At 35.2% G+C, this 21,509-nt stretch overlaps 1 protein-coding gene across 8 annotated transcripts in view; it reads right to left on the bottom strand.

Moving 5' to 3' along the window:
* The window catches only part of AKAP6 (A-kinase anchoring protein 6), a 281,531-nt gene that overhangs the window by 38,733 nt on the left and 221,289 nt on the right, over positions 1 to 21,509 (bottom strand). For all 8 annotated transcript variants that reach the window (XM_038179113.2, XM_038179114.2, XM_038179115.2 and 5 more), the window contains 2 exons: positions 13,641 to 13,787; positions 9,974 to 10,198 (listed from right to left, as the gene is read on the bottom strand). In XM_038179113.2, coding sequence (XP_038035041.2) covers positions 9,974 to 10,198; positions 13,641 to 13,787 — 372 coding nt within the window. The remainder of the gene's footprint in view (positions 1 to 9,973; positions 10,199 to 13,640; positions 13,788 to 21,509) is intronic.

The raw sequence follows: 21,509 nt of genomic DNA, 5'->3' as shown, positions 1-21,509 counted from the left end.
CAGGAGGATCCATTTTTCTACTCTGGCACTGTTTGTGTTTATAAATCCATTCAGTTCGTGCCCTCTTTTCATTCAGTTTGAGAAGTTCTCTCTGGGTCTTTTTTTTTTTTTTTTTCCCCCAGAAAATGCTAAAATAAAAGTAGGGAGAACATCAGACAGGTATGATAAATATTGGGACTGTGTTTTGCTTTTGTGATGAATCCTAAACCACGCTACCCAAAAAATCATTTGCCTGTAGTGGACATTACAAACTTGAGATTTTTGCTAGATAACCACACTAGGCAGAGTTTCAAATGAGCTTGTGTTGAAATTCAAGAGAAGAAACAACTTAATGTACAAGCAAAAACCTTACAAAATCCAGTGTGGCATAAATGAAGCTCAACTTTACTCCCAGTTGTTGGAATTCACTTAGAATTACAGTTTAGAAGAAATCAAGATATTTATCAACATATGTCACACATTAGAGGCAAAGAAACCCTCCAATTGGCTAAAAACTGTTAGGTATCAATTTCAGCCATCTTTAATGAACTATTAAAACTTTGTATCCTGACTCAGACCTACATAACAGGTTTTAAAGGAAAAGTTTCCTGCATGGAGATGCATCAACACCTGTAGCCCTCTGGCTGAGGTTCAGGTGTTGATATTGTACTTAATCCCTTTTTCATTCAGTTCCCCCACCAATGGTAGACATACATTTTTGCTGTCTTTGTGCAATTGGCCTGGCATATTCCAAAATGTAGTGAGAATTTAACCTATTCTGAATTACAGGAGAAAAGCATCCTGCAGTGTATTGGTATTACCTTTTTATGGGACAGCAGTGAACATAAAATAAATTGGACTAATCTTTTGGAGACTTCAGGCCAGGCAGGGTGACAGTAAAGGGAAAATAAACACAACTAATGAGTAAGGAAAAAGAGATTTCTGTTGGCTCTTTTCTTGTGTCAGTGAAGCAAATTTAGCCTGGATTCAAAACTGTACAGCTTGAGCTGTTCAGAGGTAAACAGAGGAAAAGATATGGTGCTTTCATGTGCATGAATGACACAAGCAGGCATCTCTAGAAATGGAGTTCCTCATCTTATTTCAAAAAAGCAACACATCTCAGAATGGATGTCATTAAAAGATACAATCATTATGTTCATCGTTTTGCCATGTCTTAATCATGAATACATAAACACACGCACTTGTTTTTTCTAATTTCAGCCTAAGACAAAACTAAAAGTGCCTTACAAGAGAGGTTACTTGCATCAGAGTCAGCCAGCATTGCACTGAAGTAGGCTCAGATTCATATTTTAAATAGGCTAGGCTAATTCAGTATTTAATTTGCAGAAATAAGTTTTAAGCAAATGTTTGCATAAAGTTTTAAATTAACATTAACTTGCTTCTTACACAACTCAGGCAGCCATGACTGTGACATCCACAGGTTAGCCCCAGGGTTATAAGAAGGCTGGAATTAGAATGGAGGGCAGGAGCAGGTGATGTGGTCAAGATGAACAGTGAATGGGAGTCAAAAAGCTAGAAGCTGCCAAAAGCCAAACACCTCGATGAGGTGACTGTGTATGGTGGTGTTAGAGGCTCAGCATTAGTTGTTTTATTGCACCTTCAACTGCCATTCTTCCATTGCCTGGACAAACAGGATTGGGATGAGGAGGCTAGGTATGACAAAAACAAAGAAGGCATGAAACAGGCTGTTTCCTTCACTGATGCTCAGAATAGAGAACATTATGACATTGCATTTTTGTGCTCAGAATGTGAAAATAAGCATCACCACAGTAAAAGGAAGGTGGTACACTACAAATGATATCGCATTGCCAGCGGTTGGTGAAACACACAGAAAATCCATCAGAATAGGGGCCAGGCCTTCAGTCTCATTCTGAGGAGTGGAAATGCAGTGCTTTCCTAACAGAGCAGTAAGGCGATCATTCTCCTAAGGACAGGAATTCACATACTTTCTTTCTCCATTGACTGTATGCAGCAGGCATAATCTAAGCCACTCCGCTGTCTCTAGTAATACGTTGCCCGTCTGCAAATCCCATTCCCGACAGACATCTCATACTTATGATACATAATATACCTGATAGGGATTGCAATCACACTTCAGTGTACATACTGAAGTCCTGTTCTTTTAACACTCATATTCTTACTCATCCTGAGTTACTCTTTACCCTGCAAATAATTCTACTAAAATCAATGGATTTCCTGGCATTATGAAATTATTTTTAGCGTGAGTAAAGGTATTACTACAGTCTATAATACTATTCTCTACTGGGACAATGACCTATTAGCTTACATGCAAAGATGAAACTTGGGAAACCTCCTATGTACTGAAACCAAAATTAGGCAATGGTCTACTAGGTCAATTATCCACCGATTAAAGAAAAACCTCATTAGTAGGATTTAATGGCTCCAGAGAACACAATTCAATCAATAATCCACTAATATTGGAGAGATTTGCACCAGAAAATGCAATGCGATGGCTCCAAGGGGGCATTCATAGACAACCAAATAAATCATATAATCACATGCAGTAGTACAAAGTGGACCTTAGTGGAGACAGTACAGTGATTTTTTGTTAATTCTCTTATATTTCCAGTCTGTACTGTACTACTTTTTCTACATGTTATCACTAAAAAAAATAAAAAATAAAAAATAAAAAAACACCTTAGAAGCCAAGCGAAGACCCTCACTTTTCACTGGCACTGTAAATTAGTGCAACATAATCTTGGCCTGTTTTCAGGAAAAATATTTCATTCTCTTTTTCATTCTCTTTTTCTTTTGTCATCTTTTGCTTTCTTTTCATTCTCCTTTTCCTTTTCCAAGTTGATAGTAATTGAAGAGGAAGTTTCTGGTTTTGCAGTAAATAGATCTCCAAGGCAATAGCAAGAGAATAAGCAGTTGCATTTTCAAGGAGTCATTTGGGTGGGTCAAAAGAAGAAAATCAATTGTATCTTCAATGATAATGACAACAATAAGTGATGAAACTGAGAATGTTCTCTCAAAAGAAGCCAAGTCAGCTATTTTCACTTCCACACAACTGACTCTTCAAGAGACCATTACTGTGAGGGAAAATGTAGCCCAAGGACTTCAGATACCAATGACAAAAAAGGCTGGGAAAGGAACTGTAAGCCATTTTGTCACTACAAAATTGCAGTTTTACTTTGTAGTGGCTGATCTGGAACTGCTATCTCTGTACATGAGGATATCTTTTGTTTCACTCAGCTTGAGTCAGCCTACTCATTACATGAGAATTAAATGCAAACAATTCCAGTACAATATGGAAGATAGAGACAAGTACTCCTCAGCCACATTGCCTCCTCATCAGTTCCAGTTAACAAGAACAAAATGACTCAGATAAGCACCCCGATGCATGCTCCAAAGGGCTGAGAAAAACTGGGGCTAAACTTTACTGAGAAAGAAATGAGCCAGTACTTAGTGGGGAGGAACCACACAGATATTAGCAGTCAACCTTCTGCAGTTGGCTCAACATCTTCAAGTCCCTCAAGTCATAAAGATATTCCTGATGATTCCTTGAGTGGAATTTATCTGATCAAATGGAGAACTCGATGACTGAACTAATCATTTAGAAGCAGGTATTCTGAAGTACAGTTTGCCTTCTCTGCAGCCAGACATCTAAAACAGGACAAATTAATTGCATCCCAAAAGTCCTTATTTCTTTCCAATTACTATAAAGGAAGCTCAGACCAGATCTCTACAGTGTAGGTATTTAAAGCTAAACTACTTTATCCTATCTCTACCCTATGGCTGTGCATGTTAGTATACCAGAAATTAGGGGACAGTACATGGGGGAGAAAAAAAAAAAAAAAAAAAGACATAAGAAGGAAAGAACATATGAAGTAGTCGCCTAAAAATAGTCACTAGGCCATTCTCTCCTCCACTGAAGGACTCAATGTATTGCTGTATCTGAGCTCTTCTGAAGTCAGGCTGTTTCTGTTACAACAGTAACCTCTATCCCACATCCCAGTCTTAGTACAGAAGCCCATGACCACTACTGAGTTAGAAATGCAAGCAGATGTTTTATGATACCTCTGTGGAAACCTGTGGCAAACCAGACATAACCATCCTGGTGGCTTCTGTGATCTTCTGTGTCCCTTTTTTTCCTGCAGCAAATGGCTAACTTTGTGGGGGAAAAGGGTTTTAGACAACCAGATAGCACTTATAATTAATTTTGAGATTTCAATTAATTAAAAACAAAGTAACAGCCTAATAAAAATCAGAATTCACAGATCAAGCTTCACAGTCCAAATAGGATGATGGAATGAAATCTGCTATCTCAGATCAGATATTTTGTCCTCAATGGGAACTGTAAATTGTATTATTGTTGCCTTTAATAGAGAAAGCTTATTGAAACACAAACTGAACTTTCTTTCACTAATAAGCATATTAAATAAAAATTTGAGAAACACTTGAGTATATTAAGTACTGGGTGATTATATATAAAGTATTGAGTATTGATATTTGAATATATTAAAACCAAACTCTAAGATATAAAACCACTTCTTGTGTTAGAGCCAAAATACCACATTTTTGGCCAAATAATAAATATATATACATATATACATATGTTGAACTCCATGTTGTAAAGAGGTGGATTCTTAATTCTTAGTTAGTGGCCTAAAAAAATGCTGCTTTGGAATGGTAGGTTATATAAAATTAAGCCTGAATTTGCTTCAAACCTTTTTAAGTGGCATCAAGCTATATTTCACTTTGGAATCCTGTCTGTTTTTCATGAGATTTAATACTTTATGCCTTCTTGTTTGTTGAAATTTAATCCAAACAAAATTTTGGTAAACATTTCTTCATCTGTGAAAAGACTTAAGGCTCTGAAGTCACACTCTTTCTGAGAAATTTATTAAAATTATTACATTTTTATCATGTTAGAGGTATAAAAAGGATTAAATCCTGCTTGACTTCTTTTGGACTTTCTGTTGGAAACTATTTTGCATACTTTTGTTACATGCACATTAAATTTCTGTAACTCTTTGATTGCAGCTCTGCCAGCAACATCATTCCAAAAATTGTAAAGCATCCAAGATGCAGTAGCAAAAGTGATTCCTGGCACCTACAGGAACATTTTTCCAATCTCTGAGTCACCAAACCTTTACTCAAAGTTAATATTTTTCTTTGATTTCAGTATGTCTGTAATCTCGTACACTCCCAAACTAACTCTTGTGTTTTATTCAAGAGAATTTTGTTTAACTGAATTGCTTTTATGATGTGCAGTGCTGACTTATGCAAGCTTTTCAGTTACAATAAAAGGCATCAGAAGAGGTAATGATTAACTGATTGATTACAAATTACCAATGCAATCTACCTTGCTTCACCAGAAAGTTCAGTTGCTTTAGGCAACAAAGAAGATGATGGTGATCAGAAATACTTTTTTTTTTTTTTTTAATGACATTGCATCATCTGGCATGCTCAGCCAAGAAATCAGTGGAAGATGAAAACATTTGCTTCAGAGTGAGTCAAGCCGTCAGAAATAGTCACAAACATCTGATAAGATACTGTTTACAAGGCAAATGGATATGGCAACAAATACTACTAGCTATGGAATTCAATACATCATTGGCTTTTAGAAACATTAAATGAGAAAGTGTTTCCAACATATTTTGATTCAAATGATTTTGTCTTATTCCAGTAATGAATCCATTGACTTAAGTCCATGGGAACTACAGTGCTGCTGAAAATTGGGCATCTCTATTTTAAAGACCCAAATACAGACTTAGGAGACAGGTATGACAATAGAGCATGCTGTTTCCTGGTTCTCATGAAATCAAAAGCTACATGAAATGCAGCTTTATTGTTGCCAAAGAACTTTAGGTCAGAAAACTTCTGCTAAAATCCTGTTATATTTTTTTAACTAAATTTGGAGGGGGAAGAGAAAAGAAAAGGAAATTATAAATCTAGCTACCAAAAGTAATAGAAGCTTTTCTAGCTCTACATGACTGACAAAGGATACCAAGATGGACAAGTCTAAGATTGTTCTTGAGTAGCTGGCCTGTGAGCCAAAGCCATAACAACTACCTTTTGATGCTAGTGGGTCATTGATCTATACTGAACACTTGAAATCAAAAGTTTTATTAGAGGTGACAGAAATATATGACTAATTATTTAAGCTTCTTTTTTCTTTTTTGGAGGGTATTTTGCACAGAAAACAGCATGCTTTTTGAAGTCCTGGACACATAAAAGCAAATGTGGCAGAACACACTTACTTACAAGCCAACAAGCACACATATTTCTGGCTACATCTTACTCAAATAATGAAATTTACTAAAACTTCCATGAAAGACTGTGATTTCTTTTTATTATTGTTCCTCATTCTTTCCTGCTCCAAGTCTCTCCTGACCCACAAAATTGCCATACATCATTAGGTTAGGAAACCAGTTGTGCCAATTATTAGTCTCGTGACATTAGGTATTTCAGCTGCTAGAATTATGTGTTTACCTGAGAATCCTCTATTCCATTTAAACAGTATGTGTCTAGTTCTGACCCTTATACTTTCAGTGGAAAGCAAAAAACATGAACTCCGGGGACTCAAAAGGCAGAACAGAAATTTAAGAAGATGAATAAATAAAATAAATATATGGTTGTAGTTATGAAGGTCTCATGAATTTAAGTCATTCTCTTGATTTTCTTGGTCCAGATTGACCTGTACTTTATGTCGCAGCAAATCAAGAGTAAGACACCCTCACTTTCTCCTTTACAACTTTGCAACTTGTGTTTACTGTTTCCCACTTTTTGACAGTAGCCTGGGTTAGGCTACATTTGGGAGCTCACTACTTAATGTTGTTGTGGAATGGCCAGCAAGTGTCACTATAGACTGAAGCAAAGTTTGTGCCTCTCCCTTGGAACTAAATATGAAAATATCTGAAGCATTCAGGAGCAGGGAAAGCTGGTGGAACAGGTTACAAAATGGCTCTGAAGACTGGCTGCATACCGTGTTCCATAGAGATTACAGGGTTAACCAAAGTTTACCACATAGTTTCCACAAAATGAGGAAACACGGGACCATACATAAGCTGGCTAATTACCATAACTAATATTCTAAAAATTAGAATACCTGAATATGGTAATTAAAAAAAAAAAAAAAAAAAAAAAAAAAACAAAAAAAAAACAAAAAAAAACATAACAAACCCAAACATATTCAGCAGGATTTGAACTTTGAACAGAAAAAAGAAACTGTGGTTAGTGCAAGGAAGTGGTCTGCTTGTATTACATATGAAAATAGAGTATACTGAGAAGTAATCTAGAAGAAGGAAGGAAGAGCAGCCTTGTGAATAGACAAGGGTCACAGAAGCTGACTTCTGCCATAACACAGCCATTGACTTTCTGTAAAAGCCTGGAAGTCACTTAATCTCCTTGCATTTCATTTTCCTCATTTATAAAAAGGTGACAATAATTCCTACCTTTTAAGTTTTAATGTGGTTTAGTTCACTGATGTTTACACCGCAAGTGCAGATCCTTGGCAGGATAGTACTATAGAAATGCTAAGTATTATTATTGCACAGTAATATTCCAAAGAAAAGCAGTATATTCCTTAATAAAAAGAACTCTCTAATTAATATGGCATGACTTTTTTATAAAAGAAAAGAAGTCAAAATAATTTCCTACTAGTTGTTTTAACAACTCCTCCTCCCACCACAGTGTTCTCATCTTGGGTCCCAACTGCACGTGAACTATTCAATTCATCCTCCAAGTGAAAAATGAAAGGAAAACACCTGAAAAATGAAATAACTGTTTTTCCTAAGGCATAAGTGTAATTTAAAACATAACGTTATAGAATGAAAATCAACAACATTGTTGAGTTTATTTTATTAAAAATGTTTCTGTGTACAATGGCTATGTGTATAATTGGGATGGTGCCATACAATAAATTTCCATTAAGAAACAATGACTCACTTACCACAGTGAAAGCAGTAATAAGGTTAAACTCTTAAGTTAAGTGGAAAGTAAGTCAGACTAAACCCCAGCAGGCTTCCTACTAGTGGCATAGCTAATGTTTTTGAAAATGTTCTAAATGTTCTTTCTCAAATATATGTATTATACATTGCAGTATTGTTAATTATATCCATTTTCTCTTTTATACACTTCCCCAGGAGATCAGTGAAGAATGGAAAACTTACTTATAGTGGATTTCAGATTTAATGAGACAAAGATGGTTTAATATATATGACAAAGTGATGTGCTTTCACCATATTTGATAGATAATTATTTTTTATACTCTAATGACTACCATTTTGAAAATAATTAATGTATTATTTATGTAATTAATAGATAATCAACCAAGTAATGAAATAGTCTGGTTATATCATGGTGGGTGGTACTATCCTGTTTAACATCTCTACAGCTCTTGGCAGGACATCATGGCATATATAGAGACTAAACTTGAAAGATCTATGCATATTCAAAATATGTAAGTAACACTGCTATAGTAGTTTTGTTCATATGTATATCTTCATTTACATATACATGCAAAGGACTTTAAAACAAGTTTGTCTGAAATCAGATTTTTAAATCTATAGTTATGCCCTTCTATAAATGCCATAATTTTCCACAGAAATAAGAACTATCCAGCATTTCCTACTGAAAACATGGATTTATTGCTGTAATCTTCTGCAGGTTTATCAACTCCTTCACAATCACTAGCATTTAAGTTTGCTGATAGAACAAATAGAATCAGCTTTTTTTTTTTTTTGCCTTGTAGCAGAAGGCCAAGAATTGGGAAAAAAAGACAAAACAATATGGATCTCATAAGAAAATGTAAAATTGCACTCAAAGGGACATGTTCAGGAACCTAGAAGAAAAAAAAATACAAAACACAACAACTTTATCTACATTGACACAACACCACAACACTCCCTCCCACTTAATCTTCATGACTGGAAAGGGAAGAGTTAAATACCGTCTAATTAGGAAGACTGTCAGTTTTCCACAGATGTTTTCCTGAACACTTGTCTAAAAAAAGTATTTGTTTGGAAGTGTTTGCAACCTGCCCTTTGAGGTGAGTATTCAATAAATTGTCCATTGCCTTAAGAGTGCTGTTGCCCTAGACACCCTGATGTACTACTGGAAGAGAAAAACCTCTTTACCTCTAAAGCTCGACAATTACTTGTGATTCGTTTCTTATTCTTTGGTCAAAGATCACTTGCAGAGTAAAGTGACCTGTAATGAGGACTCAGATGAGGGTTTATTTAAAAGTCATAGCTATGAACAGAAGAAAATCACATGGTTCTATCAGGTTTGTTTGCCAACTTAATAGCTCTCTTTCCTAAACTGTCCCACTACTTTTGGGGAATGAAACAAAACATACAATCTCTGCTACATCAGTTGTAAAGCTGAATGATGGCCTTCAGCTGAACGAGCTTAACCATCTGAATATAGCATAATGACTACAATTCTTTTCCCTGCTTTCCATAAAGGTCCAGGCTTAGGCTTAACACGTGGCCTAGACTAACACAAATCTCGTAGCGTACCTGTCTTTTTCCACATATCTGTTCACAATAAACTTCAGTGTTTTCTCAGGTATGCTAAATTCATATATCTGTAAATGTGATCTCACATGGGCTATTCTTGACTTATATATGTAGAGAAATAGGCTATTAAATTGATGGCCACACAACATATTAACTAAAATAACTGATGTAGGAAGTGAAATTCAGAGTGAATCTTCTCATAAATCTCAGCTTTATAGTGAAGTAGAACGAAAGGACTGCTTTTCAACTTTGGTGAAATTAGCCCTTTAAAGATCTCTTCTGCTAAAGTTTAAGGAATAAATATTATTGCAAAGACTTAAAAAAAAAAAATCAAAATGAATGAACACATTGTACACAAATAAATGTGAAAATATGAATGTATGATTACACATGTACATGCATTGCATTATGTTATGTATAAGATAAATATTTTATCCTACCATAAAAAAGAGTCTCTATGAAAACTACAATTGTTTTTTTATTACCTTAAAATATTGCAGTTGTTTCTCAGCATTCATTGTTCCTTCATTTTCTTGTCTCAGACAGGAATTGAAGATGAAAAGCTCTGTATCTCTCAGCCACCCTTTCAGCTCTTTGATCCTGACCTCCAGCTGCCTTACCAGGCTGCCGCTTTCAGGCGAGAGCAGGTCACGTGGACCTAACCCACTGTGCCCTACCATTGTGTCTTGGATCTTCTCTCCTAGGGTTTTCTAATGCATCAGATAAAGAAAATATAGATTAGTTTTATGTACCAAAACATATACAGGTTAATGTGCAACAAGAAGCATCTGTTAGATGACCAGAGATATTTTTATTTTTAAATTACTACTAATATCAATCAATTTCATTCTTTGTTTCCTTGTTTCAATCAATTTCATTTTTTGTATCCTTGTTTTTCACTTATGCCCCAGAGCTGTTCTCTCTGGGTCATTGACTTTGCTGGAAGCATGATAAATCAATGTTTATTAAGAGCAACTGTGGACCGAGAAGACAAAATGATACATAACTTTGTAAACTAGTTGCTTTACAGAATTTATCAGTTGCTTTAGATACTCATAAACATAAGACATATTAGTTTCTAGTCTGTAAGAACAGAAAATATGACAAACACTGAGTTCACCAAGCTCTTATGCAAGGTACCATCTATGTTTTTAGGGAAATATCACATTACTGAAATATTTCTTGAGATATAAACTGTCAGGTCATAGTTTCCAAACTTGCAGCAAACTTGCAGAGCAGTCAGGTCACAAAACATCTGGCTTGCTTTTAAAAGTGGATGAACTCATCCAGACACCAATAAGCTAGAAACTGCAAAGCCTTGATGTTCCTGAACATCAGGCCAATTGCTTAGGCAACTAAATTTGGATATAAGTTCTTCATGTGAAGCATCCACTCTAAAAATAATGGACCACAATACACATTCACCTCTGATCACTAATGAAACTAATTTACTACAGCTTTCCAAAGTAGTAGTTCTAATAAAAAGAACCACTGAATAACATTTTGATAGTGAATGCTGTGATGGTAATGAATATTCTGAAGAGGCTGGAGACAGAAAGTTACCTTCCTTTTCAGTATTTTGAAAGGCAATCCTTTAACATCACAAGGGAGATATGCTGTTGCCTGCTTCTTCTATGCCAAGCAGTATTTTATCTGACCTATAAGAGGCTGACAGTCTGACACTTATAATAAGCACTAGATCTGTGTTACTGATTGTAGAATATTGAATATACACTGACAATCACATCCAATAACCTTTTAAACTGATAATTAGTGGTGGTTAATTGTTGTAACATGAAGACACAGTTTTAGGTGACCCAGTCAGCTGAAAATACATGCTTTAGAAAGTTACTAGAATATAATTTATAATACTGCAGTTAGCTTCCAAAAATAAGCTTTAAACGCAAATAAAATTAGATCAACAGACATTAATCTACTATGTGGCATTCTGTAAATAACATCTTTAGGAGATCATAACTGAAAAACACGCTTTCTTGGCAACACCCTTCTATTTTCATCGTGCAAATATTGATAATTTGAAGACCCTCGGTGGAATCCAGCACTAGCTATTGTTTTTATGCTGTAACAAAAGTAGCAGCAGGAGGTGAAATCCATGCCCTTGGAGGGTAGGGTCACAAAAAAGAATTTATTGCCACTTTTTTGTTCTGGAACAGTTTGCAATCATAAATTCTTCATAAACAGAATACTTCAGAGAATGGTCCGTCTTCATAAATATACGACAGAGGACATCAATTTCATTTAATTCACAATTTGTGTCAGCACAGCAGATGCCAATGCCTGCCTTGATAGGGTTGTTTAATATGCAATTGAGACAGAGTAATATTCAGCACAGGGGACAAAATTTCACAGATTAAACTGTACGCACCACTGACATTTCATTCTAATGTATTTCCATTCCACACTGTTCACCTTAGATGAAAGTAATATTAAAAACCATATCCCTCTATTTTACCATTGTTAGAAGTTAAAATCCTTGTCTTTAATTTTTTTCATGCCAATTAAAACGTAATCATGCCAATTAAAACAGTATGCCTACTGCCGTTAGTTTCTGCAAAGATTTTTATTAAATTAAACAAAACTCTATCAAACTCTGCTTATTATTCATGAAGTTACATTTAGCAGGAAAACAGTTATACTTTATTTTATATTTTTCTGTAAATGCTGAAATTAATGGAAAAACTTAATTGAGAGGTATATTTTGATTTTAACATACAGAGAAGTGGAGGGCTTCAATTTTTTCTTAAGAAAGAGTTTTTCTAAATTTTTAGAATTATGTCAGGTACTTATCTCATATTGTATATACAACCAGCTAATCAGTACCACTGAATTAATCTGATTAAATACATTGAAAGTCATAAATGTAAGGATTACAACTATAATTTTTTTTTTTTTAAATTGTCATAATTAGATGTAAAAGAATAAGTTAGTAAGCCCCATTTTTATTAGTAAATTTATTTATGTTCAAATACTTTGAAAATGCATTTGGTAATGCTACATATTAAACTTAGAAAGTAATTAGCTCACTAGTTAGAAGACAAATTTTAATGTTTTCTGACAATTTGCACATTTAGAGAATCAAGTGGTTAGAAACAACTGTGCTGAACTAAAAAAGCCCCACCCTCTGTAAAATGGCTATTGCATTACCAAATAAACTGAAGTGACACAAGTCAGTATTTAAAATGATGCTGGCAGGTTGCATATATAGCTTATTCGTAATATAGTAGAAATATTTTTAAACTAATAGCATGCAAAATTATGCAATGTAACTGTATTGCTCATATCACACATCTATAATTAATCATTTAAAGTAATTTATAAATTTATCTTACCCTTGATTTGAAGTGAAGGCAATTAACGAGAGAAGTGGATGGAAAAATATATAGTTTGACCTCTCTCTCTCTCTCAGCTGTTTTACAACAATAGGACAATAGTGTCTCCTGCACGGTGCCATCACTGGTCTCTGGGTAACAGAATCTCTATATTGCTTTTTTTGCCAGATTCTTGTATCTCACTCTTTGGCTGAGACCCAGCCCATCATAGCGTGAAATGAATTACATGAAACTTTTTTGGCTTTTGTCAAAAGTGAGCTGAATACAGCAGCATGAAACATATCCTGGCTGTATTTTTAGCTTCAGGTATTCAGATTTGTGTGGAATCTGCATATTTGTTTTTGAGCCATCAGTGTGACCTGAAATATGCAGTGACAACCCCACTTTTCATCTTAAGGGTACAGTAAATAGTTAAACAGTAGATGTCTCTAACATGTACCTTCAGAATAAATTCTATTAACATTCACTCAAGCATGACAGTCAGTGTATATCAGATATACTGCATTATAGTTGACTTGGTGCATACCCATAATACATGGCATATTTTACTTACATTTTTTATGTATTAAAGAACTAAAATTATTAAAGTCAGACAGGAGACAAGCAAGGAATAAAAAAAAAATCAACAGAAGAGGAAAATACTACGGAGTTTTTATAATAGCATGAGTAGCTTGTTTGAAATGTACGTGGTGAATTGAAAGAGAGAGATATTTGTGCCTCAAATTAGAAATCAGACAGACAGCGTACTTCAACACACAAAAATGTACACATAACCCACAAACAGTAATAAAAATGCAAATACCCCGAGCAGTTCCCATTTTTCATTAATTGAATCCACTTTTTCAAGGAGATCATTTGGTAGTAAAACACCACTTTTCTTCAGAGCTTCAACCTTACTGAGCAGTTCCATCTTTTTCGGGTGCCTGATTGACATTTCTACATTGTATCTCTAAAATGGAAAGAAATACATAACATTAGCTACTGTGAAGAGTCTTCTCTCTAAAAATTAAACTTTAATTCTATGTGTCCAGTTATAACCACGCTCACTATGCCATTCCTTTATTTATTATTTAAGCACACAACCTTCTCATTACATATCTGAAGAGACTTAGGTACCAACCACGTTGTCTTCTGGGTGACGTAAAAATGCAGGCAGTTAGCAATTGATTACATCTGGTGATGTTCACTCACTATATTCACTTGTGCATTCACTAACACTCACTGGTTTGAACCTTGCTCTGCCTCTGTATCATTCAGGTCAGCTGGTATCTTATTTTACAAAGACGCAACTTCAGCAAGTAGCACTGAGACTCTCCACTGGAAAAAGCCCAAGGAATTAATTTCAGAATTAGGCTTCCTGTAAAGTTTATTTCTTCTCCCTCTCATTCAGGATTTTGTCTCACATACAGGCCCTAAAAATTGTGGCACATGCCAATGTGAGAGCTTCACCTTTGAAAAAACATTAGACGTTAACTCCCCTGCAACAGAATAGCAGTAACTATATTTGTAATGTATCAACCAAGAGTGAAATGGCACACAAACAACTGAAACGCTCACACAGTCCAATACTCTCTTCAACCTGTGACTACCCTGTATTTCCTGCACTGGTATTTATTATTTAAAAAATGAAAAAGAATTAAGAAAGCAGGACTAAAACCTGAAACTTCTTTTTAAATTACTGGAATATTCTCAATATTTTAGCTGTACATATATATTCTATAAAAACATATTCTAATGTAGAGACACTTGCAAAAAAAATCTCTTTAAAACCTTTATTCTCTGAAAATCTGAATTAAGTATTAAATCTGACAGTTACTACAGTGATTAATCATGTTGTAGTAGCTGGCATGGTACCTCAAAAAATAAAATTTAAACACAGGCATACACTTCTATACATTCAGTACTTATAGTCAAGCTCTCTCCATTACGTGTAAACCTCTCATAGAAACAGGACTTCTGATACAGTCAAAAATGTACCTTCTACTGGAAGTAGAGTTCAGCATACATTCTTACAAAGGTGTTTACAAGACATATGTAAATTTTGCAGAGCTATTAGCAAATTGCATCCTAAACACAAAGCTTTATTTGCTTTATGTTCAGCCAAGAAAGCTGCTACAGCAGTTCATACTGCAAATGCTAGTAACTGGGCTAAGAACAAAAAACTAAACTTGTGTAAGAAATGTTTAAAACATGGGTGCTTTTGCCAGATCCAAGAACATGCTGTGTAGGAAAACAAAGCAAAAATACAATTGGAGACAGCTTAAAGAAAATAATAAAGGTGTGAAATCACTGTTTCAGCTAACAGGTCCTCAGCATTTCCATGCATATGTTTGCATATTGTTAGTTTCATATTTTAATCTTTCATTTACACAACACATGCACATCATTTGTATTATGTAAACTTCAGCAAATATTAGTCATTTGTGGATCATAGAGCAAATGTTTTAAATGAGGTGATTTAAACCATTTCTCATTATTAATGAACACTGATCAGGTGTCTGCGTATCCAAAATTACATGAATATGCATAGTAAAAAAAACCAAGGAATTGTTTATAAAGAACTTGCCTTTTGATACAGGGAGTATTATGGCTAAGGTTTCAGAAACGTACGATACCAGATATTGACCAGATTTGGCACCAGGGAACTGAATTCTCCAAGAGGTAGCAGCATTTTATTGGACTGAAATGTTCAACAAGTACACTTCTCAATCCATATTTTTGCGTTTTCAACTAGAATGGTTACTGGAGGTGATTACAATCTCCTTTATATAATCTGATTTCTATTTAAAGATGATATAGCTGAAAAGGATTTGCATAATTATTTCCATAAGTACATGTAATATCAAGGGGAATCCAGAGTCCAATTTGCTAGGCACTGAAATCCAGTTCGTGCTACTCCCTTTCTTTTGTGAAGTGAATTAATAGACTGAGGGAGTCCTCTAGCTGTGTGACACTGGTGCAGGCATAGCTGGTTAATGGCTGTTATATAGCACCTGTTAGGGGCTGCTGCGGGGTGGACTGAGGTTGGTTAAGTTCCTGGGCAGTGTATGACCAACGAAGAAATAAAATACGGTGCATGTTTCATGATTACAATGTTCTTGTTAACACAGAAACATTAGATGTTTCATCTAATTTTGGACTAGATAAAATAATGCAATGCAGCATAATCCAAATAGTGTGACAGATGTTATAAAATGTTATTACATTAAAAAATAAATAAGCTAGACTTTATGTATACTCTCTGTCTTTGTCACCATGTAACCTACTGTATAAACAAGCATGATGAAAGTGCTGATTGATAGAAAATGCATTATACTGTAACTGTAAAAGATGAAAGTATTCAGTTCATTATTAGATGTATTGGTATGTGACTGAGAGTCAGTATTGTTTCATTTCTGGATATTTAATATGCAGTGTGTATTTTAAGTTAAGGGAAGGGCTTAATGTACAGAAGGTGCAGTTTAAGAACTGATAGCACTAGATGCTATTGCTAATGCTATTTTTTAATCCATTAAACACCTACACTCTAAGCAGTTGCATGGAAAAATTAGCTACCAGCTCTATCAGCACTGCACAACCCTAGTCTAGTAGGACTACTTAATCCTGCGGTGAGAAGATAATTTAATCTTCAGATTCATTCTTTCCTCAGCTTTAAGTGAGCAAAGGCAGCTCCATTGTGACAGGCTGTGGATGCTATGATATAGATTACCATTTAATAGGCAAAAATGAGATTAAGAAAGTTAAAGTACCATTTTTTATATATTTTTTTGCAATAACCACAATAGTCAATAAATGAGTAATATTTAATTTCCCACAACACCTGTCATATCACAAAAACTGGGGGGGGCGGGGAAATGGAAAAAGTGCAAAATATTTACAGCATGATTAGCTGGGTGCATGCATGGCTGCCTTTGTGTTCCTGAAGCCACTCAAAAGAAATTCAAAACACTGTTATGTAAGTTAAAGAATTTGTGCTTTTTATTCCCTCTGACTCAATATGATCAATAGTTCTCAAAAGAAAAATAGTGGACTTCAGCAAAAAGCAGTAACATTTATGCATGAATAAGTTTGGCAAAAATATTTAAACCATAAGAAGTTAAATTTCAAATCAAAGCAAGTTAAAACTCTATTTCCCCTGATAAAAATATTCTGAGAAACCTAGGCATGCTTGATTGAGACACATTTTTTGACACTTTAACTAAACTATGCCTTTTCTTTTTAAAAAAAAAAAAATATAGAAAACATTTTTTGTGTGAAAAATCACACCCAAAAATTCTGCCCAAATGGAGACTGGAACAATGCCTTGTAACAGTGTTAATTGTCACCATGGAAACCAGAAGAATAAGCCATTTTGAAACTGGTATAGAAGGCACACATTGAGCAACTCAAGCATTTTTCAGCCTCCCTCAGTGTTAAGGAACAAGATGCCTAGTCACTGAGAGGTCAGAGAAAGAAATCATCATGAAAGGTTCGTAGATGTGCACTGTCTGGTAAACAATAAAAAAATCTGTACACAGTTAACAACTCTGTAAGACTACGCACTGCATCTTTCAGAAAGAGAAACACCACAAAAAGATGATCAGGACTAGGGTGCAGATTCCACCCCTCGAGCAAAACTTTAGGGCAATATTATGTGAACCTTGCCCCTAAAGCTCCCTGGGAATTCTGTTGTTGTAATAAAACTTCAGAAGAGGAAAGGAAAAAAAAAAAAAAAAAAAAAGCCTGCATGATGGAATTCAAAATAATGCTCTAAAAGCACACAGAGAGATTAAGACATCCATTGTAAGACTTTTGTATGGTGCTTCTGTTGGTTATAGTGAAAAGAGACCAGACATACTGAACACACAGTGGAGCTATGGCTACGAAGTACAGAAGAATTAAGCCAGTGAACTTTCTCCATTATTGGAATAAGGGTGTGCTATTTGTAGATGTTCTGTGTCCCATCATTCACATACTAGAATAAAGTCTTCAGTCAAATGGCATCATATGATAGACAACTGAGACCAGAACGGAGTGACTTGCAATTTTATTTTTACTGAGATTATATCTTTAAATTTTAAAAACTTGCCATTTGCAATGATTCAACTGCTGCACACAAATACATACACATGCATGTTCAGGTTTTATATGCCACACATATTCAGTGGTGGCACACATTCTCAATATATAATACATGCATAAATTTGAGTACTGAATCCTTTGCAAGCAAATTCACCAAATATGTAACAAAATAGATATACACAAACATATAGCAACGCACATATAGCAATATTTGTCCATCATCTCTTCACACACATTCTCACTTTGCTTTCTGGATAATGTTTGCACTCTTCATGCTAGGCTTCATGGTGGCCCCTTAGGAAGCCCATGCCTAATGCCATTCAGTGATGAACAAAGAGTCTTTTTATTCCAAAGTCCAGGGTCCAAAGCTCAGCTGTATACAAGCAAAGTGAAGGAATCTGCTAGAGGCCAGCCTCCCCTTCACAATAGCTCTTAATGCTTCTACCTTTTTGGTACTACCAGTGTGAAACATTTTAGAAACCATCCAGAAGCTTGGTTATATTTTTTATGCTGTCAATAGTACTAGAACCTCTGGACAACATTCAGGATCTTGGCTGAGTGATCTGTCTAGATAAATAGCAGTCGCTGTTTCTTGCAAACTTCATGTATTTCACTATTAGCAATTTATGGCAAATAATTGCACAGGGAAATTATAAAGACTCCTACAATTGTCCTTGTAAATTAATAATAGGCTTTCTTGATTGGGATAAATTTGCTGCTGAGCCTTCGGAAAAATTAAAAAGTGCAATGTCATTTAAAATTGCCAGAACTCACACAGCAAATTACATCTGAGGTTAAGAATCAGTTTTTCCTCTTCTAGTTTATTCCATTTGCATGATCTGGAAATCATATTACATTGGCTATGTATTGTTAATTGGACATAGATTGCATTATCTTTAATATAAATCAAACTACAAATATTAAAATGAATTGCAAATTCTCTAATAGAAGATCATAAAACAATCTTTTTTAAGTATCTCCCATTAATAATTTAATTCCAATTATATCACTCAGAAAACTCAAGAAGGAGAGCGCCAACTTATTTCCATTTCCTTTCCCCCCTACAAATATGCACAGTAGTAAAATATGTATTTGTGTGAGTGAGCATGTGCATATGTGTGCATGCCTGTAAAACAAAACAAATCTTAGCACTTTTGTCTTAAACCCCAACAGACACCTTGCTTTTTTTTGTTTCAGAAAGTAACAAATGTGGATTACACTTCTGCTGCACATTCCTTTCCTTGGCAGCTGAAGAAATAAACACACTGAAAGAAATATTAAGTAACTTCATGAACTAAATTTTGCCTACATTAAAAAATTATGCAGTCAATACCCATTGTTCTGTATTTTTCTTAAGGAAGGTGATCCCAACCCTTTAAATTTTACTATAAATGTAATATCTTTTTGAAGACTTTGTATGCCCTTTAATGAATTTATATTAAATATTTAATACTGTTTAGGGCATATCCACTACTACCAAAAACAGTTATATTCCCAGCAGTCCCACTGTTTCAGGCAGAGGGCTTGATTGATCCTCCTAGCCTGAATTGAGTAGAATGAAAAGAAGCAGTTGGAAAATAGCTGCAATCATTTAATGCAGATGACCTCTGACAGGCTCACAGCTCTTCTATCTGAACAGAAATTTGCATGGGGTCTCTGTGCAGAGGAACAATGTAACCTAAATGGTAGACAATCTTTATTCTAATGAAGTGGGTGTCAAGGTCAATGTAAAACTGCAATGATAAATGGTGCACCACTAGGCAAGAGAAGTTGCATAGGCATTGTAGTGCTTTCACATTAATTGAAGGCTGAAATGCACTGAGTGAAAGCACAAGACTCTCTTTTCACCATAATGTGTTAATGCACAAATGTTTAAATGTTTTATTCAAGCCTCTAGCCTGTTGGCTCAAATCTTATTGCAAACAAAAATACAATAGTTGGCCAATAACCAGAAAAATAGAACTTTTTATTAGCTTGCCTTATTTCTTGAATCCCTAACAACTTCCACAATCTACTCAGAGTACCAAAGAATAACAAGTCTCCAGACACCTAATGTAATTCCCATGATCCTTTTTCTATTTAGGATATCTGTCTTTAATTAGTTCCAAACAAGCAGCCCTTTAGACAACTCTTCATTAGATACCATTCCCAATGAACTAGCTGCAAGTAGAAAAGTCATGCTTCAATATTATTATTTCCTAGATTCCAAGTTTTCTTTTAGTATATAGTTAACATCTCCAGGTGCCTTTTGTTCGCAGTAAGAATTAGACCAGTAAAACTGGGTTTTGTAATGCAAAGAGTTGTGTGCCTGGAGTGGGGACTAAACTACAATCTGTTATTGTGGCTTTGTCAAAACTGCAATACAACTATAATTATAGTACTTCATCAGTCGATCAAGCAATTTGTAGAAGGCAGTACATTTTGTCTTATAAAAATGAGGAGGACAGTAAGCTGCTTTTTAAAATCCTGAGCTGCTTAAGCTTGTTAAGGGTATATTGTTTGCTAATACACTCATTAGCAGCCAAGCATTTTAACTTCATCAATTAAACGGGAAATGGTGTTGCACCATTAGTTTCACAAAACGCTAAAATATAGATAGCAGTATGCAGCTAAGAATTTTAGAAATTTTCTTTTTCACCTGCAAGCTGCATTAGACACTTTGAACTGTTTTTTGTGCACTGACACATACATGGGGAGTTGGGGGGGGGGGGGGAGGTTGGGGGTAGGGGTGTCTGTGCATGAATGTAGGTGGTGAAAACCCTGCATCTAGTTGTGAAGCTAATTATATATATACACACATACACCCACTTCAAATTTCCCAGGTCCCATAAGGATTGCTGTTAAAGCACAGAGTCATTTCTTGACACTGATGAACATTTACTCCTCGGAGTAATCCCTGGGATGACAGAAGTTTATTCCTGTGAACAGCTAGCAGCTCCCCTGTACCACAATATGGATGGTAAATTTTGAATATTTATCAGCCTTTATAGTTTTAGGCTCTTCTGTTCAAACTGATGCTAACAATACGATTACAGTTATTAGACAAGGAGCTATAGCTTGTTGCTAATTAAGAGGAGCTGCAGTACTTTCAGTTTGTGGAGGGCTGTGAGTGGCACGTAGCACACAACGCCATTTCCATGTTACAGCTCGGCTGCGCAAGGGAATTTTCCATACGGAAATCAGTCTTCGGGATATTGCAATTCAGAGAATAAACTCCAGTGGAAAAAAAAAAAAAAAAAAAAAAAAAAAAAAAAAAAAAAAAAGTATAGTGTAAAGAAAAAAAAAAGCACGTTACTGATGAAACTGTTTAAAAAACTGTACAGCTTCATCTGTGTGTGATTTGTCAGGTCTGAAGCTTTGACGTGCCCAAGGGGCAGACCCCAGCGGGGAGTAGGCTGCAGAGCTAAATAGCTGTGAAAGAAGTCTTAATGTAGGATGGAATTCAAACTAACCTTGACATGACCTCAGGAAAAATATGCAAAAAGTAAAATGAATGCACTCTGCAAGATACATCCTAATTTCGTGGCCAAGCTGGTTAGTTTCGCAAACAGAACTGGGGCTTTAAAAGCAAAATAAAATACAAGAAAAAGGGGAAACTTCGGAATTCAGA

Source organism: Anas platyrhynchos, chromosome 5 (genome assembly GCF_047663525.1).
Source record: "Anas platyrhynchos isolate ZD024472 breed Pekin duck chromosome 5, IASCAAS_PekinDuck_T2T, whole genome shotgun sequence".
Classification (NCBI taxonomy): Eukaryota; Metazoa; Chordata; class Aves; order Anseriformes; family Anatidae; genus Anas; species Anas platyrhynchos.
This window is presented reverse-complemented; position numbering and strand designations above follow the sequence as displayed.